The sequence below is a fragment of the Lycium barbarum genome, chromosome 7, assembly GCF_019175385.1.
Source record: "Lycium barbarum isolate Lr01 chromosome 7, ASM1917538v2, whole genome shotgun sequence".
NCBI classification, from domain to species: Eukaryota; Viridiplantae; Streptophyta; class Magnoliopsida; order Solanales; family Solanaceae; genus Lycium; species Lycium barbarum.
Genome location: NC_083343.1, coordinates 18838121 through 18863588, shown reverse-complemented (window position 1 = coordinate 18863588; position 25468 = coordinate 18838121). Strand labels below are relative to the sequence as shown.

Sequence of the window (25468 nt, the reverse complement as noted above, 5' to 3'; positions counted from 1 at the left end):
TGGATACCTCTCCCTTGTAGATGCGTTTTAAAACCGTGAGGGGCGAAGGCCCCAAAGTGGACAATTTCTACAAGCGGCGACCTGGGCTGTTACAGTTGGTATCAGAGCCGGTGCTGGGGCAAACCTCAGCGAGGACGCTGAGTCCCAAGGGGAGATGAGTGTAAGGCTTGCCTTAGCCGAATCCCATATTAGTTTAGGCAAATCCCACATCGGTTGGGGAGGAGAACGAAAAGTGTTTTATAAGTGCTCGGATACCTCTCCCATGTAGACGCATTTTAAAACTGTGAGGGGCGAAGGCCCCAAAGCGGACAATTTCTACAAGCAATGGCCTGGGCTGTTACAGGTACGAAATACGAAGGGTTATAGCGAATGTGAATACATTGGTAAGACTACTTATATGGTAAGTGTAATAGGGATGATTAGAAAGAGTAACAGGTTAAGTATGCTTACTTCGCGAGGTTTATTATATTTTATAAGCAGGCTTACGAATGAGATCAAGAAGTGGCACTCTATAGAGTTTATTATGATCAGGATATAATGAGAATGTAGCAAGAACTGTAATACAAAGTAAGTAAAGTATAGCAAGCAAACGACTAAAGATGTGACATGTTCTGTATGAATAAAGAGTGAATGCAAGTGTGAAACCAATAAGCGAGCCATGGGGCAGTAGATAAAAAAGCTTATAAGACCTTGTTAGGGGAAATTCTAGCATAGAGGTTTCGCAATGACAGAAATGATAGCAAGCAAAAGGAAAAAGAAAGTCAACTTGAAAAAGAAATCAGAGAAAAGTGATATGGCAAAGTAGTAACAGTTTATGATTTGTATAATCGAGATCATGAGTGATATCTTTGGTTGGATGTAAAAGACCAAGACTATGGAAAGATGACTAACGAAATAGAACAATTGTTAGGAAAAGGATCAGCATAATAAGGATGATAGGGGATGATCAGAATGAACATAATAAGTTTTGGAAGCGAAGAATGGATTATATAGAAGTAATATATTCTAAAGGACAAGGCGGTACTGAGTTAAGAATAGGGTTCCTTGTGCGAGGAATGAAGGATTGATTATAAAATGGGAGGTAATAAGATAAATTGAGGAGGAAAGAATGTAAAGGAATAAGTATGGATATAGAAAGAAAAAGAAATATGTGAAGTATGCGCGCTTAAGAAGTAGTCGTATTATGAGAAAAGGAAGATGCATCTCCTATGAATATCCTATACCAAGACAGAACGAGTAAAGTATATAAAGGATAAGTTGGAAAGGAAAATGTGGCCATGAGTTATGAGTTTACCGTATGACGATAAAGCGATAAAGCAAGGCTATCATCAACGACAAATACAATATGATTATGATTGGTTTTGAAATCAATGTTGAGTGCAACACAAGAGTAAAAGAGTATGAGGCATAAGGGGTATTAGTTGCGCATGAGATTTAGATCCTTGAAAATAAAGATGGCGGGTTTAAGGGGAAATGCATTTACGGTTACTATAAGTTGATTACGGGAAAGAGAGGGAAATGTGACGCTATAAGTGAACTCTGAGTATCGAAGAATGGGATAAGTGACATTACATGGATGGTACAGATAGCTAGACATACTACTATTTCGAGTATCCCTATAGGACAAAAGTTGTTAGTTAGAGCGGATGTAGACATTGACTCATAACTAATGGTTGAGCTAAGTAAAATACATCCTTGTTTGGATTGCTATGTTGGTTGTATTACTTGATCACAAAATTGCAAGATCAGTATGTTAAGACTTCACACATGAATTACTATAGCTATAAATTATGGGAAATGGCATGAATATGAATTTAAGATTGGAAGTGAGGAAACGGATTTTAGAATGGTATAAGTAAGACCCTTAAAGGAGGGAAGCGAGTAAGGAAAATACAAGTGTAGAGATTGATACGATGAATCCTAAGATGTGACAGATATAGACTCTAAAACAAAAAGTGAGAGCTATGCAGAAATAAATCTAATAGCTAGTAAATAAATGAACAAGAATCGAGTGGGTATCTGAGACTGTACTGAAAAACATTCGTGAAGACCTTGAACAACATGACATTGAGAGCTAATAACTCAAGGAATATTGTAAAGGATGGTGATGCTATACTGGAATAGAGGCAAAGGAATTGACAGTAGAGTCGTTTGTTAATGATATTGCGATTTATAAGTGACAAATAAGAAGGGACATAAAGTTTTCTATAGTAGAATATAAGATGTGATAATCAAGGGACAAATAAAGGAAAGAAAAGAGTATGACGAGATAAGTTACAACAGATAGACAAAAGAGTTTTGGTGTGTATGAGACACGTAAAGTAGAATGAACCAAAGGAAGGGAAGTCTACGAATAAGATTAAATGTTCATACACGAATCACACAAGAATGGTTATGTAACCTGCAAGTATTTACATGTCAAGAATGAAACCAATTGGGTAGTTAAAAAGAGGAGTAAGAGGTAAGCAAAAATAGTGTGTTTGTGATACTCCGGGTTAGTTGGGGGGAAATATATGGTAAATTGAGTCGAAATGTTGAGTTGAAATTATAATTAAGGAAAAATAGGACAATTACTCTTAATATGATATAAGCATATCTTATATGTTTCCTATGATAGCTCTGGGTGTGTTAGATTACTTACGAATTCGATAGGATCATCGAATAAAAGGGGTTTGACCAAAATATTACGCCTTGGAACTTTCATTTTTGTATCATTGTGGTTATAGCGAATTTCCAATAGTTTACCAGAAGATTATGAAATTCTCGAAAATTATGAAGCCTTTAATGAGTCGACGAGGGACACCTACGACAGGACAGCTCGGATTGAATTTATCTAGACTCTACAAAAGTGAATCAATACCATTATCATGGTCATATGGAAGAAAGGTAGTGGGAGAGATTTGCAAACCATGTGAGACTTAATACCATTATTGAGCAAGAAAAAGGATCGCCGAGTCCGAGTATCAAGCAAGATCATATCAGGAAAGTAACTCACTTATATCTCTTGAAAGGATATTCCTGAGGAATCAAGGGAGTATTGCAACCAAGATTCATTACTAAGAAGGAAACTCATTTTCAACTATTCAAAGGAAATGTTATAGATAGTGCATGTCAGAGGATTAAAATGACGACTCCAAGAAGGAGGTACATTGCAGACTATGCGACCTAAATAAAGAGTGGAAGTAGACCTATAAGAATTAGAAGAGAGAACTAGAGGAACCAATATGCGATGGTAAACCTACCCAAGGGAAAGACAGCTCCTATTCTACAGTATTACTGGAAGGACGACTCCAAAACAAGAAGAATTAGGGTATGAAATTCTAATGCTGAGTATCTCATGTGTCCATGCTTCGTAAATGTATAGGAGATCCCTCGAGAGTTGTATCAGTAGATGATGTTCAGCGGATTGAGAAATTATCATATGAGAAAACCCCAATGGCTATATTAGATAGACAAGTTCGTCGATTGTGAACTAAGGATGTGGTTTCTGTTAAAGTGTTTTGGAGGAATAATAACATTGAGGAAATGACTTGGGAAGCTGAAGATGACATGAAATCCAGATATCCACACCTATTCTCATCTTCCGAGGCAGTTCAGACTTCAGGTAGGTGATATACTTATAGTTATTCTATTTGGTCGTGTGAGGCCATAGTTATTATTCTTTCGTGTAGCTTGTGAGGCTTTGCATTGTTGGGTTGTTGTATGATAGGTTGGTATTAGTACAGTTATAGACGAGACTCTGCCGAAATTTTTATAACACTGTATAGGCTAAACATTCGAGGACGAATGTTCTAAAGGGGGAAGGATATTACATCTCATGTTTTCATGTGTTGGAAATCATGCGAGTAAAATGACAGTAGTAACGGAAAATGAGGTTATCCCCCCATATTATAGGTAGTTAGAGTGATGGTACAGAGGTATCATAAGGATTAGAAGTTAAACAAATCGAAGAAAATAAGTTTCGTCAAGGTTTAAAATTTATTTGAATGAAATACGGTCTAAGCTATAATATCTCATACTTTTGGACTAGGAAATTGAAACATCCAACATGAGCAAATTTACCCGAGCCGAAGGATTTGGTCATATATAAACATGCAAATCAAGAGCTCGGTGTATAAAGGACGAAGTCCCAAAATTATTTAAGACTCGAAAGTGGAATGACAGTGATTGGAAATGATATTTTTTGTGTACCAAAAGGGGTATGGACTAGTGCTATGTCACATGAACATGACAATGAGTATATGAAGTGTGTTAAAAGTGATCAATATTTAAGTGAATTGAGATCAAAAAAATTAATTGGGATTGTCGGATAATTATTATGTGGGCACGTGGCACTAAATGCATTTATACAAATGTACAAATAAGTGTTGAAATGTGATGAGTAGTTAAGGGGAGGTGGCATAGGAGTGACATGTGTAAAGAGAAGGGACATGCATTTAATTCACCTCTTATCATGTTGGGATGAAATAATATTTTTATATACATACCATATCAGTTTTAGAATTGAATTTTTTGGGATATTTACACCATTATACATATGAAGCAACTTTTTCATCGTTGCTGAATGTGTTCAACACATTTCAGCCAATTTTCATTTCTTATTTTTGTTTTTCAATTCAACCAAGCAATAGAAAACATATCTTGCCCCTCTTTCGACTCAATAAAGTACCAGCAACCTTTTCTTGCTTCTTTAGATTTCACGAACTGAATTTAGCAACTTTTTGTCCTTCTTTGCGTTTCAACGGAATTCAGCAAATATTTTACAAAATCTGGTTCAAAGAGTATTAAAGAAAATCCTAGATTTTTTTTTTAAAAGTGAAGTAAGGTGGAAGAAGAATATTTCTTGGCACATAAGGTAATAATTCTCCTCTGCTAGATATATTTAAATTCATCCAGGTCATAGTTAAATTGTGAGATGGGAACTACAAAATTAATTGCGGGAAATCAAATAAGTTATTGTTGTTGTTGCGTGGGCTGATTTGAGGTATATTTTTGGGTTGTGTTGTGGCTAGAAATTGTTGGAATAACTTAAGCATATTGTTTTTTCCATTGATAAGTATTTTGAATGAAAGAAAAATTGGAGAAGTGTATTTGATAATCGTATCTGGGCTTGTCGCTCGTCGTAAAATATTTGTGATTGTTGTTGCTACATGGTACCTTGTTATTGATGTATACACTTGCTGGATTGTTCTGGTAGTTCTTGTTAATATTGTTGAGAAATTTCGGAAGGAAGATGGGGTTTAAAACTATTGTTTAATTGACAAGCCGAGCTTGCCGCTCGTCGCATTATTGTTTGAATTATTGAAACTATTTTTATATTGTTGAGGGGCTGGATCAATAGGATTAATTGTTGATGTTATTAATATGGTTGTTGGTATTGTTGTTGATGATTTGGCGGAGTTGAATTCTCGGGGTTTGTTGAATTTATAAAGGAAATGCTGTCCGAATTTCTAAAAATGACGTGCTAGCTTAGGGTTGGATTCCTAAGTACCTATAGCTAATGTTTGGTGTCTACTAACGTTGTTGTAGATCTTGGGAAGCCCGAGACTTAAGTTTGGATTAGCTTAAGAAGTGGACAAGGTATGTTAAGGCTATCCCTTTCTTTCATTTTGGCATGATCCTTATCATATGAACGAACAAAGTGAGCAAGCGAGTTCTAAAGACTCTATTCTTAGATAGTGTAGAGATATTTGTATCCTTGGCCTCCTATGTTTTATGTCCATGACTCCCAGAGACTTATCATACTAGCTTCTTATGTCACCAGAGGAGTTCAGAGTATCCTTTTCCGAGTCTTACATGCATTTATATATATTATATTATACATGGATCGGGCCGTTCGTTCCTTGGCACTATTATATTATATATGGATCGGGTCGTACGTTCCTCAGCACTATTATATTATATATGGATCGGGTCGTACGTTCCTCGGCACTATTATAGTATTTATGGATCGGGTTGTACGTTCCACAACACTATTAGTTATATTATAACCTATGTCGATCATACGCCACAGAGTCAGTTTCAGTCATATAGAGTTACGCAGATATTCTCAGATATTAGCCACGGATGTATTCAAATATTGAGACTGGTTTTCATAATTCATCTGTACTTGATGTTCTTATGCCTTACATACTCGGTACATGTTCGTACTGACGTCCCTCTGCCTGGAGGCGCTGTGTTCATGCCATGCTACCCCAGATTGTTTTGCAGGAAAGATTATACAGGAGACTGGCTGTAGGGTATTCCCAAGCTATCAGCTGGATTGGTAAACTCCATTTCATTCGGAGTATGGCCGAGTCAGAGTATTTCTTTATGATTTGAGTCAGATGCATTATGGGTATGTTGGGGCTCTGTCCCAAATTATGTTTTGATATCATGTTCTACATTAGAGACTTTTGCAAACAGAGTCATGTATACAGTATGTCGGTCTTGTAAGCGGCTATGTAAGCCGACATATCATTTTGCATTACTTTACGAATTCATATTATTACAAATTTTACTTGATTTAAGAAAGACGAAAGGAATGTTTTGAAAAACTTTCATTATGCATATCATTTCATAATTAAGAGTCCAGTAAGATTAGGAGTATAACGAGAACCAGCAGGTTCGCTAAGTAAGGGTCGGCTGCCCATCATGCCCTATCAGAATTGAGGTGTGACAAGGAACACCCAAAATACTAAATGCATTGAAATATATAGATTCACCACGTTAAAACTGCTCAACACAGCCCCTCCGGTGCATGTTAGACATGCATAGAATATAATTGGAAATTCAATTACTTGCCTCGCGTGCTTACACTGAAAGAATGATTGCACAGCTACTCGATGATGACATCATCTATTTTTGATCCGTGAGCTCTGTGTCATGGCTACTCGATGATGACGTCACCGTAAACTCACATGTTATTTGCTTATCAGTACACTAATTGCAAAAGATTTTCCGCATAGTTGTACAAGTTATTTACTGTCATGATGTCATAACAAATTTCCAGTTGTACATTGTCGTCATGTCGTAACAAATTCTCAATTAAAGTAGTTTATTGTGAAAAGAATGAACTAAAACCCACTTAAAATTTTCACTAAGTTAAATGAAGTTGTAATTTTAAAAAAAAAAAAAAAAAAACTCAACTTAACCCCAACCCCCAACCTAATTATTTCAAAATCAAAACCCATTTATCTCAAAATCAAAAAACGTACTCCATATCAAAACCGCTTAAACTGTCCTCTTCTTACTTCCTATTCAAAATCAAAACCAACGAACTTGTTCTTCCTTTCTGTCATGACCCAACTCGTGGATCGAGCAGACACCCACACAATCCCCCCTAGTGGGTGAACCCTTCCCATACTCAAAGGTTCAATTAATCAAGCGGAAGAAAATATAAGTACTAAATAGTCTCAATCATATATATATAAATACTAAGTGCGGAATAATACTACAGTGCCCCAAAATCTAGTCTAAGTACAAGAGCCATTAAATATGCACAAGTCTTGAATATCAAGTCACATAGTCTGAAAATACTGTCTCGGACCAGTGGACGGATATCATAAGAAGAGTTTTTCGGGCTGCTGGTCAAGAATGTAGCTCACCCTGGAAACTCGTACTAAGGGCCTCGAAATGATCACTCGCGAGGTGCTGAAGTGGAACCTGTAGCAAACTCTGCACTCAGAAAAGAGTACAGCAAGGCAGCATCAATACAAACACTATGTACTAGCAAGTATCATAGGCCGACAACAATTAGTTCACATATATGAAGAAACAATCAACAAATAGGCATATAAACAAACAAGTATGCTGAAGTGGAACCTATAGCAAACTCTGCACTCAGAAAAGAGTACATCAAGGTAGCATCAGTATAAACACTACGTACTAGTAGGTATCATAGCCGACAACAATTAGTTCACGTATATGAAGAAATAATCAACAAATAGGCATGTAAGAAAACAAGCACGCTAACAAACCAAGCAACAATGAAAGCATCTCAATATCAACACCAAGTACAACTCATCAATGAATAATGGATGTGAGAGTGAATGCACATGCAATGCACTGGCCAGAACCTCAAACCAGTACACACATGCTAAGGACGAAATATCGACGTCTCAATAGTCATGACCTATGGGGGACCCGCAAAGTCCATGTACTCTCTCGTCCAGGCAAGAACCCTTGAGCATATCACATTCCGCTCCGGTAACAACCTCGGATCACAGATTCTCATCTCCTTTATATACAATCCGGCAAAGACCTCGAATGTTTCTCTGTCTCACTTACCATCATCAATGCGAAGTCACAGTTCATATCAATGCATCATATGAAGTGAGAGTGCATGCAATGCAAGATATCAAACTAAAGTCTCAAGCCTAATCTCATGATTCCTTTCCCTGTTCGATGATAAGTGACATAAACATGAGAGATGAATGCATACACAAGTCACAACATAACAAAGGGAAACAAGCCCAAATCACACAACAAGGCCACAAGCTAGGTGTGTTTATCGGTCAGTTTGATTTTGGGAATTATCGGTTCGGTTTATCGATTTTCGATTTGTAAATATATTAAACCAAAACCAAATCGATAAGATGTCACGCCCCAAATCTCGAGTGGCATGACCGGCGCTCGATGCCAAACTAGGCCCGAGCGAACCACTCTAAATCTGAAACTTTAAGGAGTAACCCCCGACTTAAACCGGTAAGGCCTACCTGCACACAACAACACCAACAAGCCGGCGAGGCCGAAATCTGGATATATATATAAATACTGACTATCTTATCTAAACTGAGCATACACACCCAAAATATATATACACAACTGAGCAAGCCGGCTAGGCTACTATGATCGTACAAGGCCAACAGTATCCAACAAACATACACAAATCGACAAGGCTATCACACAGACACACTATATACAGGACTCGTCTACAAGCCTTTAGGGAGATATGTGACTATACCATACAATCTGGAATAAAAAAGGAAAGACTCCAAAGGACCTGGCAACTCCGAACAGAAAGGGAGCTCACCAATCAGCTGATGTCAGATCCTGCCTACTAAGGAGGTCTATCAATCTGTTGATTTGTACCTGCAGGCATGAATGCAGCGCCCCCGGCAAAAGGGACGTTAGTACAAGATAATGTACCGAGTATGTAAGGCAACGATAACTGAAACTGAACTGAAAACAATACAATCAGGAGGCCAAAGAATGCCCTGAATATCTCTCCAGACCTGTCTCATATGAAATGCAATATAATACTATTATATATATCTCACTGACCAAGTGGCCAGACAACTGTAAAATCTCACTGGCCAAGTAGCCAGGCAATATGTCTCACTGACCCGTCGGCCAAGCAATTTGTCTCACTGACCCGTAGGCCAGGCATATCTGTCTCACTGACCCATAGGCCAGGCATATCTGTCTCACTGACCAAGTGGCTAGGCTAAAGAAAGTGTTTATGTATATATCATGCATATGCTGAAAAATATTGATACTATAACATGCCTCTTCTGTCTCTCTATAAACTCAAGGACATAGGGAGGGAATATGGCCCCTCAGAAAGAATAACATCACACTCGGAAATAGGCAACAATATGACAAGCTCTACTTCGACAAATCTCTATTTATAAGGTCAGTTACACTCTTATCACATATGGAATCATGCCAAGAAAATAAGGAACAACCTTAACATACCTTAAGCTTACTTCCCGACTTTCCAACCTACTTCCTGCCTCGTAATCTACACAAGATCAGTTGTAGTCTCGTAATCTACATATAAAATCATTTATACTATCGCTAGGCTTATCGTCATATGCTTGTCTTAAGCCTTCAAATTAAATCCTTTTAGAATCTGTCGAAATTCAGGCAACATCTCCCCTGTTTATATCCCTAACCCGAAATCACAATACCAAAAACCAACAACAACAACAATACTAACATCAACAACATCATCATCCGTACCAAAATATTCCATAAAACATCCCACACAATGTTTATCCGATTTCTCAACCAACAAATTCATTATACGATCATTTAATAGCTCTATCTTCATAAATAAACCTAAATCAATATCAATAAGGAGAGATTCATACCTTGTTCTCACTAGAACATCAATATCTTCAATATTCACCTTGAATCCAAGCCAAGATCCAACACAATACGATACTATGATCACAACTATGCGCTACCCGAGCCTCGATTAATGCCCCACTACTCAAAAGCACCCCAATCCCTCACTTTTTATGACACAAATACCCCTATATATGTGCTGAGCTTTTTAGGAAATATTTAGGGTAAAAAATAAAGGTCTTAGCCCTTATATAGGGTGTGGAAGTCGGTGGAAACCGACTTAAAATTTGCCTTTTGCGTTCGCAGCCTTGGGTCGCGTTCGCGAAGGGTTATTCAATCCTCCTCTTCGCGTTCGCAGCCCTTTGGTCGCATTCGCGAAGGGTTAATCCTTGCACTGGCGGCCTAACTTGTAACATCCATAACTCTCTACTCCGACATGATATCGATGAGCGGTTTATTGCGTTGGAAACTAAACTTCATGAACTTCAATTTGGGCTTTTGCTTTACTTCAAAACTCCTTATATACTAAAAGATATTATTTCTTCAAGTTGGGCAAAAATTTCCCCTCATACTTTCTTCAAAGTTCCAACAAATTTAATTTCCTTAATCACTTGCCCCCCAATCCTTCCCTAGCTTATTATATGAACTTAAACCCTCATAATCATAAGGTAGGCGCATATAATCTCATATGTCCTAGAAGATACTCCAGTATCCACAATTACACAGCTAACACACCTAACGAATCTCAACATACAAAACTACAAGGTGTAACATAAGACACTCGTTATCGTTTTCGGTTTAACCAATAAGAAAATACTCCACTAATTTTTTAATTTTTTTTGCTTTCTCTTGTTTTCATATGTTCTTATTTACTACCTTCATGCATAAAGTCTACACAAATTACAAGACAAACACTATAAAATGCACTGTAGCAATTTTTCAAAAATAAAACAAGGTCAACCCCATTTGCTCATTTGAGAAGTGAGGGTGGAGGCATAGACAAAGAGGCATTACAAGTCCTAGTTCCGTATAAGAATTAAGACTTTGAGAGAATGAGCATGCTTGCGGTAAGAAATTTAGAAATAGATTTGTATTTAAAAATTAAAAGTTAAAGCCACTAATATGTAATTAGTAATAAAAATGTAATTTCAATATAAGCTTATTGGGTTATCGGTTTAACCATTAACTAAATCCCTAAAATCGGAAACCGAACCGATAACCCAATAAAAAAAATTACAAAACCGTTTACAAACCGTTAGTCCAATAACCCGATATCGATACACCAATAGCATTTTTATTGGTTCGATTTATCGGTTAAACCGGTTTTTGCACACCCCTACGACAAGCCCATAATCAATCAACAACCAACCTATTAGAATTTCATCCTAACTTCTTACCCGAAGTCCTAACATGATTTCTCCATCAATATCTAACTCCAACATATGCTTCACTAATTGGAGTCTAACCGAAAGGTAAACTGTAACCTACCTCGATGCCGAACAGGTACTACGAACTATCCAACTTGAGCCTTGCCCTTCTGAAGAGCATCTGAAAGATACATCTACTCAAAAATGCATTCTATGTAAGAGATGGAGACTAACGATATCCATACAACTATAGTACTAATCAAATCGAAAACTACCCTTTTTAAAGAGGGAAATCGGTCCCACAAGGGCAAAATAGGAATTTCGAGATTAAAATCGGTAACCCAACATTTTAGAAGTTCAGTACTATTCCCCAATTTATAAATAGACTCAAGAAATCCCCAATTTCCCCATTAGATCAATTAACCCCAATTTGGGATGAAACCCTAACTTTCCAAAATCTAATTCTTAATCAAAATGGAGATTCAAGCTTAGAGTCTAGTCATTCACAAGGTTTCCTGATTATATTAATCAAGATTCACCAATTAAACCCATTTTCATAGCTTACGACTCAACAAATTCATAAAAGAGTTTGTAAACCCATATTCCCCAATTAACACCTTAAAACTACCATGGATTCCTTTCTAATTAAGTAAAATAACCACAAGGAAGTAAAAGAGAACTTACCCAATGACGAAATCAACCGAAAGCTCTGTAAATCGCCTCTAAAACCTCTTAGGGTTTCACTTTAGTGAATGAATGAAAAATGGTTCAAATTGGAAATTAAAAGGGGAATTTGTTTCAGCGATCCTCGCTCCCGTGCACAAGATTCCGCTTATGCGCTCCCGCCTCGGCGGATACTCGTCCGCTGAGGCGAACCTCATTAATGACCAGGCATCTCGCATCTACGGGCCAAGTTCTACCTGGGCGGACCCACAGAGGTGGAAACTCACCCGCTGAAGCGGGACATCAGAAAACCAGAAAAATCTGGTTTTCACCAAGTTTCATCCCAAATACCAACGTCCACCCGAGACCTCCCGGGTACAAACTGAATATGCAGACACGTAAAAATACGCTACGAACCCAACCGTGACCTCGGAATTCCCAACAAAGGTCACATTGACTCGGTCAAGCCCTAAATGACCAAAACCAAGTTTCCAACCAAGGATACTAGATGTATTTGAATGTATGTGTTGTTTGAATGATATATATACACATGTATTTGACTTACTGTATTTTGAAACTGTGTATTTAAATACACCCGAATACACGAGAAACTGTGTATTTGAAGACACTTAAATACACGTGAAATAGCTATGAAATGTAATTAAGAAAAATGTAGCTATGGTTGGCTAGAAGCTCAGAAACTATAGTTATTTATATAAGTTACCCTTTTTTCTTCCCACCCATTTTAGGTAATTAGAGTTTCATATAAGTCGGGCCAAAGTGTAAAAACTAAAACTCGTGGGCAAGTCCGAAAATGAGTAAAAACTCATTAATCACTAATTTAATTTTTGTCACCTCTACACAATAAAAATAACTTGAGTTACTCTAATTTAAATTTGAAAGTTTTCTATCACCCTTAATTAATTCTCCTCGGTTTTTCAATAAAGTCAAAAAAATTTAAAATGATTATATAATCTTCCCTCAAGTTTCTTTGCATTTAACTTACTCACTTTTTAGTTACGATTATTTTTCTTAGTTTATTTATTTTATTAAACACAAGCAAAATCTGTAGTAACATCTCAAGGAGTTTACTAATGGAACTTGTAGGAATAATAGGTCCTATTCTTTTTTTTTGTTGACCCTTATTTCAATTGATTGGATGAGTGAGTAATCAGAGATTTTTGCTAGTTCCTCATATATAATAAAGTATCTTCCGCCCCCTTTCTACAACTATTATAATAACTTTTAAACCTAATTATTATTAATAAAAAAATATGATTAAATACTTTATCCTTTAAGACATATTTCTTTTTTAATTAATTTTATAAACAACAACAAGTTATTTTCATCTTTTCACACACACATATATACACTTTTTTGATGAATAAACTTGTATTATTACCAAAGTGAAACATTTCAGTACATATAAAAACATTTTCTACTAGACATTGTTTCAATAGTCAGTTCAGGCTCAGAAAACTACCTACTCCGGCCACTTAGAAATTTGCATTCTACGCTAACTATGATGTGAATAACTTGGATGATCAGTTTAATCAACGTACTAGTCTACAACATACAAATACGACATTGCTAGCCAAAAAAGCCTGGACGATTTTGACATGGCCATCTGCTCTTATATGTCGCATCCTTGGGGCTAATTACTATCGCGATTCAAACTTCCATAGTGCGGGTGAGGGATAAAATCCTAATTTTATCGGGTGGTCTTTGTGTGGAAAAATATCTTCTTCGGAAGGGATGTGTTAAGAGAATTTGAATGGGCTTCATACACGAATTTATTACGACCCATGGCTACCAACTGGCCAATCTATATTTATATAAAGTGTTCCAGCAGATTGTGCATCCCCATATTTGATTCATGATGAAACCATTTACGATTTGAATAATAATTGAGTTGATTGCTTCTTTTTTTTTTAAAAAAAAATATACTAGTATGTTATTCGTGTTGAAAAGCTCTCATGTTTCTTTCCCTCCAAACATAATATATTGTCGATGCTAACATCATTTTGTAGACCATCACCTTAGGAGATTTGCCTTTGACCGTCTATTCTGTCTACTGCAATTCAGCTTCCCAGCACACAAGGGTTCTAGATATATTAGCCATAAAAGCAGTTTCTTGCATGTAAGACTTGAGACATCACATGCCAATACTATTGCAAGCTAGTTTCCTCCATGAAACTTTCTGGAAGTGTCCTCTGAGTTTGGGGTAGAACTGCTTGGTTGAAAAATTCTATATAGACATGAACTCATCCAGTGAGTATCTTGCTTGGGTGGAATATTTAGTAGTGTGTAGGGCTTTATGAATAATTCAGGATGCTTGCTTAGGAACATCAATTAGAATATCCCTATTCCTCCCTCAATAGCAATATATCCTTTTTAGTACAAATGTATCAACTCAATTCAAATAACAATCAAAATAAATATTGTAAAACTAACAACACAGTACAATACAATAAATAATAAAAAGATGTAAAACTACGAACAAACGAAAATTATATATAAGTTTATGTTGATTAAACAGTTTGTTTTTATAAATAAACCTAGAAAGTTATATATAGTATGAGCTTATGTAATTTGTTGGACATATTCTACGTTATTTTTTCTACGGAATTTTTTACTGCATTAAAGATTATTTTTTTTCATTTTAATCAAGCTTACAATTCAATTAATCATTATTATTACATGTATCAAATTCGAACATATGTAAAGGTAGAGGTAAGGTATGCATACATCATATCCTCTCCAGACCGCACTTGTGGAATCACATTGGGTTTATTGTTGTTGTATAAAATTCGAACTTACATGAGCAACATGAATTGAACTCTAATTGGAAACCAGATAGAATTAAATGAAGTAGCCAATTGACTAATAAGAAATCAACGCTAGTCCTGAGTCTAGTTTATTCAATTCATAATCTTTTTCTGAACATAATAATTAAAATAAATTAGAGAAATATAATTATTTTTGGAAAAAAAAATATAAAGTTACACACTCGGCTCTTTGCCAAAAATAATTACAATCGCTAGCTATATATACAAAAGATATATTAACTATGTATAAATTGTTTATATTATATATATGTGTGTGTGTGTTATAATATACATAAAAGTGAAATATTTTTCAGCTATTTTGGTGGACGGATTACAATGTAAAAAGGAATTTTTACTCATTGTAGCTTCTTTTAAGACCTAGAGCCCGTTTGGATTGGCTTATAAGTTGCTTATAATTTGCTTATAAGCTGTTTTCAGCTTTTTTGAGTGTTTGGCTAGCCAGCTTAAAGTCATTTTGTGCTTAAAATAAACTCAAAAAAATAATTGGGCTCATTTGACTTAGCTTATCTAAAGCAGCTTATAAGCTGAAAACAGCTTATAAGCCAAAAAAAAAAAAAAGTTAGACTATCCCAACTTATTTGTTTTAGCTTATAAGCTGTTTGCAGCTTATAGGCATAAGCCCATCCAAACAGGCTCCTAATTATTAATATTAACTACCCTTTTATTTAATTATATTTAGTAGTTAATTAATTTTTCTAAATTACAAATGGTAGTTATATCAAAAAATACATACCCAAACACATATATCTTTCTTTTTTCCCAATCACTACCCATTTCAGATTTTTCATTTCTCAAAACCCTAAAAAATCTCTCTCCCCTTCTCTCAACCACAACCACCATGGTTGCGCCGCCCATCTCTCTCTTCTCCCTCTCCCTCTGTGCTCACCCCTCTCTCTCTGCCGCCTCTCTCTCTTCTCCCTCTCCCTCTGTGCTCACCTCTCTCTCTCTCTCTCTCTCTCTCCGTTGAGGCGATGACACATATCTGGCCGTGTGTATTGTTGGTGGCGGCGGCGATGGACTGATTTTGAGATGGCGGCGGAGAAGATAACGTGGAGGTGGAGAGATTAGGGTTTTGTTGGTGGTGGAAAGATTAGGGGTTTTTGGTGGTGGTGATGTCTCAGATTTGGGTTTTTGGTGGTGGTGGTGTCTCATATTAGGATTTTGGTAGTAGTGGAGAGATTAGGGTTTTTGGTGGTGGTAGTGTCTCAGATCTGGCCGTGTGTATTTGTTAAAAGTCAAATACAAATACATTAAAAAATCTACATCTCACAAATACACTGTTTTTGAATATATTTGTCTTTGTATTTTTTGAGTGTATTTTGTTAATAGCCAAACACACTGTTTTTGAATGTATTTGAATTTTTTTTTGTCTTGTATCTAAATGTATTTGTTGAAATCCATTCAAATACACGAAAATTTGAATATATTTGGCTTCATATGTAGTTGGAATGTACACACTGTATTTGAAATACATCAAAAAAAGTCACTGAAATACATCAAAAACAAAAAAAAAATCAATAAAATACATCAAAAAAAAAATCACTGAAATACATAAAAAAAAATCACTGAAATACATCAAAGCAAAAAAAAAAAAAAACACTAAAATACATCAAAAAAATTATATATTAATATCTAATTTAATAGCTCCACCGTTAAAGGCTAAAATCAAGGATCCTATTTTTTTTTTTTTTACCTTGTTCTCATGTATTTGTTGGCAACAAATACACGCGAAAACATACACTATTTTGCCAAAATGTAGCTATGAATAGTAATATTTAAAAGGGTAACTACAAATGGTAGGAAATTACAATAAGGTAGTCATTTGAGTAAATTTGCCATGTAAAAATCCCCAAAAATAAGAAAAAATTACACGGTTTCCCATCAAATGGGTTGGTCTTTTATTTTTAATCCTTCAAATAGGCTGGTCTTTGATTTTTGGCCTTTAGCAATCAAATTTATGCCTAGTAGAGCATAAGTTCTTTAACGCTGCCGCGCAACTTGTGGAATATTAAGATGCGTAAATATAAACTTTTGGCCGACGAAAAAAGTTGTTTGCTTTGATGGACCAAAATTAAAGACCATCACAAAATAGGGCCAAAAGTGCAAATGATCCAACTTATTTTTCTCTTTCGGATATTTTGAGTTCAAATTATGGCCCAAACTCAAGCCCACTCCAAAACCCACATCAACCCCCTTACTCCTTTATACTTTCTCCAAAGAGAAGAAAACTGTATACACCCTTTCACAAGAAAAGTATCTCAAAAAAAAAAATATCAAAGAGTAGGCATGGATTCAGAAGAAGGAACACAACAACCTCAGTTAGTTCTTGCGCACAAACTCTTCCTTTTAACACATTCAGATGTTAATGACTTGGACAAAGTTCGTCTTCGTGAAGAAGTCCTTGAAGCTGTTGTCTCCAATGGTAGTGCATCTCATTCATAATTTTCTTGATTTTTTTTTTTAATTTTTTGTTAAAAGTTTGAATTTTGATTTGTGGGGTTGTATTGATTTGTTTGCAAATGGTTTTTTTTTTTTTTTTTTTTTTTTTGTTGCAGATATGGTTCCATTGTATGAAACCCTAGTTTCAAATGGGGTTTTGAGTTTGGATCAGAAGGTTCTTGATTCTATGCGTGCTAAGAATTCTGATGAGCTCAAAAAACTCGACGAGAAGTGAGTACTGCATATTATGTGATCTGATATTGCATTTTATTTTATTTTTTCTATGCTGTTTTATTGCATTTTAGTTCCAGTTTTGTTCCTTTTAGATTGCTAGTCCCTCCGTCCCAATTTAAGTGTATTTTTTTGGGACGGGAGGTAGTATATTTTTTGTGTCAAATGTAGGAAAATTGCCACCCTTTAGAACATACTAGTAGGGACAACACCAAATATATGTTGGACATAAATTGGTACTTTGATGGGATTTGAACATCAGACCCCTTCGGATATGGGGTAAATTGACTGATTTTTGGAGACGTTGAAAGTAATACTTAGATATTTAGGAACTGTAAGAAATGGTAGCATAAGTTGCAAGATCTCATCTCAAAACAACTACATTATCATTTGAAAGCCCAGGATGCTATGTTGCTCTTTAGAAATGTTGTCGGATGCTTGTCGGATCCTCCAAGACAATGTATTTTGGAGGATCCGGCATGGGTGTGGTAGCCGTATTGGAGAGTCCGAGCAAAATAGCCAGGATGAAGATTACTTTCTTAGAATTATTGAGATGCAAAATAGGAGAAAATTAAGGAGTGGATTAGTACTAAGTTAAGAGACTTGATTTTAAGGCCTTAGTTTTTGTTGGGGCAGGGTGAGCTTTAGTTGCCATTGCTAGTTTAGTTTTGTTAGGAATAGGGATGGATTAGGTTATTTGGTTTTGGAGGAAGGAGGCTGTAGGTTGAGAAAGAGAAATTTGGTAATTAGGAAAAGAGAAAGGTCGCACTCGATAGTCTATGTGGAGAATGGTTGTTGGAGAATAGTAGCTTAGAACTCCTATTAATCAGGGTATTGGATTTTAGAAATTTTGCAATCCAATATGATGTTAGAATTTATCCCAACAGGTAGAGTCATAGAGAAGGTCATATTTTGTGAGTTAAAGTAATAAAAGATCTTACATTTCATTAAAAGGTTAGTGAAAGTGGAAGTGAAATTCTGATTTTCCCACAGCCTGTAATCTAAAGATTTGGCTGTTGTATATACACACTTGGTATTGTAAACAAAAGCTGAGTGACACTGGTGGGTTTGCTGCTGGAAAAGAGATGCTCCGAACCCCACCAAAGCTAAATTTTATTAGAGGAAAGTAATACTGCCTGGACCACAGTCAGCACTCTTCTATGGTCTAGTACTCTAGTTTCTTTTTCTGCTTCCTAGTAAGCCTTACATTTGAGCATGAGCGTTTTGAATTCACCGCCTTTCTTTGTACAGTATATCCGAAGAACACGTGGGCTCATGTGCATTTGTATGCATAAAATAGGAGTCATGTGCGTTTGTATACTATGGAGTATTAAAATAAGAGCCATATTGTATATATTAAATGGAACTTTGATATATATGAAATACATAAAATAGGAGTCATGTGCGTTTTAACTTGGGCACCAAGCCACCAAATCCTAGCCTTTTAACTTGAGGCGGTGAATAACTAAACGGTCAGGATTAAATATTTGAAACAAACAGAATTTCCCGTAAATATAGGGGCACGACTTCCAAACTCATTCGCTTATCTCTCTTGCTTCTCTCCTCTTTCGGTCTTTTCTTTCTCTTTCCCCCACCATGGACGGCCATAGTTGTCATTTCTGCACAAGGACAACGACACTCAAACGTGATCCCGAAATTTGTGTGTTTTTCAAATGCTTTGGTAATGATTTCAATTTTGATGATGTTTTGCCAGTACTTAACTTTTATGACTCCTATTTTATGCATACAAACGCACATGACCCCTACATATGACTCCTATTTTAATACTCCATACAAACGCACACGACTCCTATTTTATTTATACAAACGCACATGATGTCCATAAATATTTATTATTGTATTTTTTCCCTATAAAAAAAGAAAGAAGAGAGGCGTAATCAGAAGTAGTATAGGAAGTAGTTCTGATGCTCTATCAATGCAATTGAGAGCACCTATTTATAGGTTTTTAGGATAGGTTTAATCTTGGACAAATGTATAATGTCCATATATTTGTCCAAAAGTTACTTTGCAAATGGCCACTCATCCGTTTCTTATCATGCAAATTGACATGGTATAGCATTGCATGACACTTGGATAGACTATTTTAAAAATATCATAATCAACCTATACTTCTTTGGCCATAGGTGTAGTTAAAGAACCCAAGTTGTCCAAATCCAATGCGGATCCTACACCCAAATTAAGCCAAACCATAATCGGTTTGACTTGGTTTTCGGTTTGGTTCAGTGTTGCAGTTTCATTCGAACACCCTACTGAGCAACATATAGTGAAACTTTGAGCTAAACATCCTTCATCCTCATATGATTTACTGGGATTCATCCTAGTGATGCAGTTCCTGCTCTCCTATAGATTTTGCTTAGAGAATAAGAATTGAGCTTGTAATCACGCTCTTTGGATGTATGATTACTAATACAATCTGTTCATGTTAATCTTTTATGTCTGACAATAATTGAGAGAAAGAAATGTCTTGCTTAGTTGATGGGCTCATCATTCTTAAAAAGGTCATAGTTTGACATTGTATGGATGAGTACCTTGTATATTGCTCTGAGCCAGATTGGGTATACGGTATACCTGGTTGTGCTGTTTCAACTTTTTTAATTCATAGTCAGGAAAAGGGAGAGGCCTTTTTTTTTTTTGGGGGTTTTGTTTTTGGCATATAATGAAGATTTATTGCTTTTTACACTTAACTACACATCTAACTTGATAAAGTCATCAAGGATTGCTGATGCAGAAGAAAACTTGGGCGAAAGTGAAGTTAGAGAAGCTCATTTGGCAAAATCATTGTTCTTCATTCGGATTGGTGACAAGGCAAGCTCTCTCTCTCTCTTTCTCACTCAAATAATTGCTCAGAGTTCATTTGTTCACACTGGGAAAAATCTCAATCAAGCTTTATTTAAATTTAAAATTCAGGAGAAAGCACTTGAACAACTCAAGGTGACCGAGAGCAAAACTGTTGCAGTTGGGCAAAAGATGGACTTGGTGTTCTATACCTTGCAGATGGGATTATTTGACTTGGATTTTGACCTCATTTCTAAAAGCATAGATAAAGCAAAGAAGTAAGTAGGAGTGTCTGGTAACCAGTTCAGATGTTGTCAGACATGATGTTCTAAATGCATTATTCTATCTATTTATTAAGCTAACTCCCAATGTTTGGCTGACAGATTATTTGAAGAGGGTGGTGACTGGGAGAGGAAGAACAGGTTGAAGGTGTATGAAGGGTTGTTCTGCATGTCCACTCGTAACTTCAAGAAAGCAGCAGATCTTTTCCTTGATTCTATCTCAACTTTTACCACATATGAGCTCTTTCCTTATGATACTTTCATATTTTATACTGTCCTTACGAGCATCATTACCTTGGACCGGGTTTCCTTGAAACAGAAGGTATTCAACTTTTACTCACTCTAATACCCTTGTTTGTTAGGATGGTACTGTGACAAATATACGTGCAAATTCATTTTGGTTACGTGTATGTTGCAGGTAGTTGATGCACCAGAGATCTTGACAGTTATTGGAAAGATTCCGTTCCTGTCTGAGTTTATGAACTCATTATATGAGTGTCAGTACAAGTCATTTTTCTCCGCATTCGGTAAGATTTTCCATTGTTGTTTGTTTTTTTCTTTTCGTATGTTAAGTCTGCATTTGTATTCTGCATAGGTCCGCATCCGAAAGATAATGTATCCATGTCCTTTAAAAATGTTATGGGTCCCTGATGCATTTTCTGGCTAATTTGACAGAGAATATTAGTGTTTGCTAGGTCTTGACTATTGATAATCCTGTTTGGAAGTTTAATCCTCAGATGGCATTTTCTTTTTTGGAGTATCTTGACAGTGAAATAGGGTGGACAAGTTTTACACTTAATTACTTTTTCTTTTGAAGTCTGTCGAATATCTGTACAAAGGTATGGAGTTTTGATACTCTTTATTATTCGTGTGAGTATTATAAGCTTGATAAGACAAAGGATTTTCTTTCTCGCACATATCAAAAGAATAAAAAAGATTCAATTTTTGCACCTGGTTTATATCACGATGAGAAGATATATCCACTATCAAAAGAAAAGAATGTAAATGTATATTTTACTTCAAATAGAGAGAGAGATTTGAACTGTCTTGTAGGTGTACCTTAGCTTTCTGAATATGTCTGGTGGCTTATCTAAGAAACCTTCCCACCAGAAACTTGAAACTTTTCAAACGGATAACAGTTCTTGTCCAATTGCCTACAAAGTAATATCTAGGAGTGGGCATAAATACCGATGAACCGAAAAACTGGACCGAACCGAATTAATTTGGTTCTTCGGTCCGGTTTCGGTTTCAAATTTTTAAAAACTTCGGTATTCGGTTTGGTTCTCGGTTTTAGAGTCCCGGTTCTTCGGTTTAACCGAAATTTTCATGTTTGCAGCTTAGCTTCAGTTTATGCTTCATTGTCGATTTGTTTCTGCAGCTAATTTGCAAGATATAAATAGCAATAAATGCATAAATGTATCAAAACACGGAGCATTAGATGCAGGGAGGGCAACATTACATGTTTTCTTGGATAAGCCTTTGAACTGGAGGAAAAATTAAAAACTATCCATCTTATTCAAAGAGTATATTCATGCTTAATTCTTTAGCATAACATTAATAGCTGCTATTTGCCTTAGGGAGTTGTATGGCGTATGCTAATATCAAATTAAACATATTAATGTCAAGTTTCTTTTGAGTTATACAAATGGGTTAAACTTCTAACTATTTAAAATTTTATATTATTATTTTTCTTTTAGTAATATGTGGCCATCAGTTGAGAAGTGAAGTAATTTCCACACGTGAAAATTTAGTTGCTGATTCTAATTAATGAATCTTGCGAAATGTAAATGACAAACATTATAGAGTAGTTCGGATATTAGCATAATATTAATAGCATTATGATTTAGATTGGAGAAAAATAGACGTGTTTGTAATTTTGTAGTCCATTTTTAAAGAAAAACACAAAATAGCCTATTTTGAATTAAAGAAAAAACTCATTTAGAAGCAGAAAAATAGCCCATTAATCAGGCCCATACCAAAAAAAAAACCGAATTAGAAACCCGAACCGAACTTGAAAAAACCTGAACCGGACTGAACTAATTCGGTTCGGTGTTCAGTACACTTTCCCAAAATCGAAGTTTGAGAAAACCGAACCGAAGAACCGAATGCCCACCCCTATTAATATCTGGTCATCTTTGTCGAGTTTGATGGGAGTTTGTGGTGGGGGGCTAGTGATTCTCATTGCAAACTCTTCTTAGGTTGCGTAGTCTGGTCCCTTCTCCTCATAATAATAGCTACTAAATCTTAAATTCAGTTTTCTTCAGAGCACTAATTCAAATTTGTAGGACAGTTGAATTCACCTGAATTTCTGAATTAATTATTGGAGGTGTGGGTTGGGCCCCGGGGCGGGGGGGGGGGGGGGGGGTTGTTGACTTTTACATAAAAGAAAGATGGGTCACCTGTCAATACCTTATCATAAAAAATAAAAATAAAAGGGGGCTCCTATCAATGTGTGTTATAGATCGAGTGGTGTTAAAATGTGCTCTTTAAGTATTGAGTTACAGAGAGGTGAACCTGATATATCTATTATTCACCCGTCATTTGTGATTCACTGATATGCTGATCGCTAGGGTCATTTGTCATGTGGGCCGTGAATAATATATGTTGAAAATGGTTTGACTTATACCTTCACGGTGTTTTCAGCTGGATTGACGGAGCATATTAAATTGGATCGCTACTTGCAACCACACTTCAGATATTATATGAGGGAGGTCAGAACAGTTGTGTATTCCCAGTTCCTGGAGTCCTACAAGAGTGTTACTATTGAGGCCATGGCCAAGGCTTTTGGTGTATCCGAGGATTTCATCGACTTGTAAGTGCTATATTAAAGTGCAATTCATGTTAAGCTGTGTACTGGTCTTTAGATTTTTTGTTGAACATATAAATATAATTGAACTTTTCTGTTTGAATTCAGGGAACTATCTCGGTTCATTGCAGCTGGGAAGTTGCATTGCAAGATTGATAAAGTAGCAGGAGTATTGGAAACTAATCGTCCTGATGCAAAGAATGCTCTTTATCAGGCAACTATCAAGCAAGGGGACTTCTTGTTGAATCGCATTCAAAAGCTTTCTCGTGTCATTGATCTCTAAAGCAGTTATACCATGTTGGCGTTGTACTTGTTTTCTTCAACCGCGTGTAGCACTAATCTTAATATATTTTACCTTTTCATTTCGAGCTCTTGGAGTACCATTTAGTAACTTTCTGAAATCAAGATATTTTGTGTGTTGGGATTAGCTAGCTTATGTATGGGCAACATTCGGATTCTCTTTTAAAATCTTGTCTCCTTTTTAATTTTTTTGTGCAAGTGATGATGAAAGTGATTGAGAGTTCTATATTGTGAAGTTAAGAAATGGGTTTATTTTGTACTCCCGCAGTCACAATTTATATGACACACTTCTCTTTTTGATCCGTGTCAAAAAGAATTTTACGTTTATATAATTACAAATAACTTATCTTTAAAAGTTATCTTTTACCTTTCATGAAATAGTTTATAGCAAAATGTCTATGCTTTGCTTTAGAACACATATTTCAAAGTCTTTTTTTCTTTAAAATTTTGTGTCTAGTTAAACGGTTTGACATTAATTGGGACGGAGGGAGTAATACACCTGGTTGTTTCACAAATTAGTCATTGAATACATTGGGCTTGGGGTGCAATTCTCAAGATTCTTAACCTCAAAGCTAGGGCAGCTAATCTTTCCCAGTAGCTGAGAGTTCTCATTGGCTACTATGACAATTGACTAAATGTAGAACTATATATTTTCCGATGAATGAAATTTGGAATCGGCATGGCTTGACCGGGGAATTAGCAGGTACGATCTCTTCAGGGCATACTATAATTTTTATTGAGGAGGTGAATTGAGGTGATTGCAGCGAAGAATTGATATGATCTAGTACGTACTCTTTCTGTTCACTTTTTCTTGTTCATAGTGAATTTTGCACTTCTTTTAAGAAAATAATAAATGAAATGTATATTTTACTATAATACTCCTGACTATTAGCATTTTTAAAAAAATTGGAAAATGATTTAAAGAATTAATAGTTAATGTTAAGGATAAAATAATAAAAAAAGATTATCTTTTCTCTTATATGCTAAAATAGGCAAGTAAAAGAATTTTTTTTTCTTTTTTGGTACAGTGGACAAATAAAAGGGAACGAAGAAAGTAAACGGATAAGAAATATGAGCATATCGGGCAGTAGGTGGAAAAAGAAGTTTAAGAGACAAACATCTCTTTAAGCAACAAATGAAAGTGAGAGCAAATAAATAGTGGAGACATTTCTCCGGCAATTGGTAAGCTAAGTACTCAAGGAAATGAGCTTACAAGAAGATCTTCCCTATCCCAAGAAGGTTGTTTCATTGAACCAATTACCTTTTTGAAATAGATGGTTTATTGAGGTAACATAAAATTTACGAGGTTTCAAGAAGAGCCAGTGAGCAGAAGCAGACATGTCTTCGTTGACATCCCTGCTTAGCTTATTTGTTTTGTTTTTTACCACTGGTCTTGCTTTATCTCTTAGTTTCCATAAATAAAACTGCCCTGAAGACCAATTTGGTAAATTAGCATTTACGCTGCTGACGTTGTGCACGTATTTTTTGTTCGGGCAGCTTTATGTGAAACGTGGGCCTCACTTAAATTTCTTTACTTCTCTGCATCTTTTTGGAGTACATCGTCATGTGGGCTCCATATGTATTTTGCATTTGACAATTTTAGTACTGTTACTAATTTTCCATGGTAATATTTGTGTTACCCAAATTTACAGTAGCAACTTCTACATTTTTAACGTGCTCATT

The 25468-nt window shown here is 35.8% G+C and overlaps 1 protein-coding gene and 1 long non-coding RNA gene across 2 annotated transcripts; both read left to right on the top strand.

Moving 5' to 3' along the window:
* Nucleotides 1-4513: 4513 nt before the first annotated feature.
* LOC132602188 (uncharacterized) lies at nt 4514-6508 on the top strand. Its single transcript, XR_009567645.1, has 3 exons — nt 4514-4855; nt 5530-5580; nt 6171-6508. It is a non-coding gene; the product is annotated as an uncharacterized LOC132602188 (long non-coding RNA).
* A 10639-nt stretch (nt 6509-17147) lies between these two features.
* LOC132603263 (26S proteasome non-ATPase regulatory subunit 6 homolog) lies at nt 17148-24044 on the top strand. The gene is made up of 8 exons (XM_060316243.1): nt 17148-17354; nt 17488-17602; nt 20338-20428; nt 20531-20676; nt 20782-21001; nt 21098-21206; nt 23323-23491; nt 23594-24044. Exons 1-8 carry the CDS (start codon nt 17219-17221, stop codon nt 23766-23768), a joined length of 1161 nt encoding a protein of 386 aa, XP_060172226.1. The 5' UTR covers nt 17148-17218; the 3' UTR covers nt 23769-24044.
* The last annotated feature ends 1424 nt before the right edge of the window (nt 24045-25468 follow it).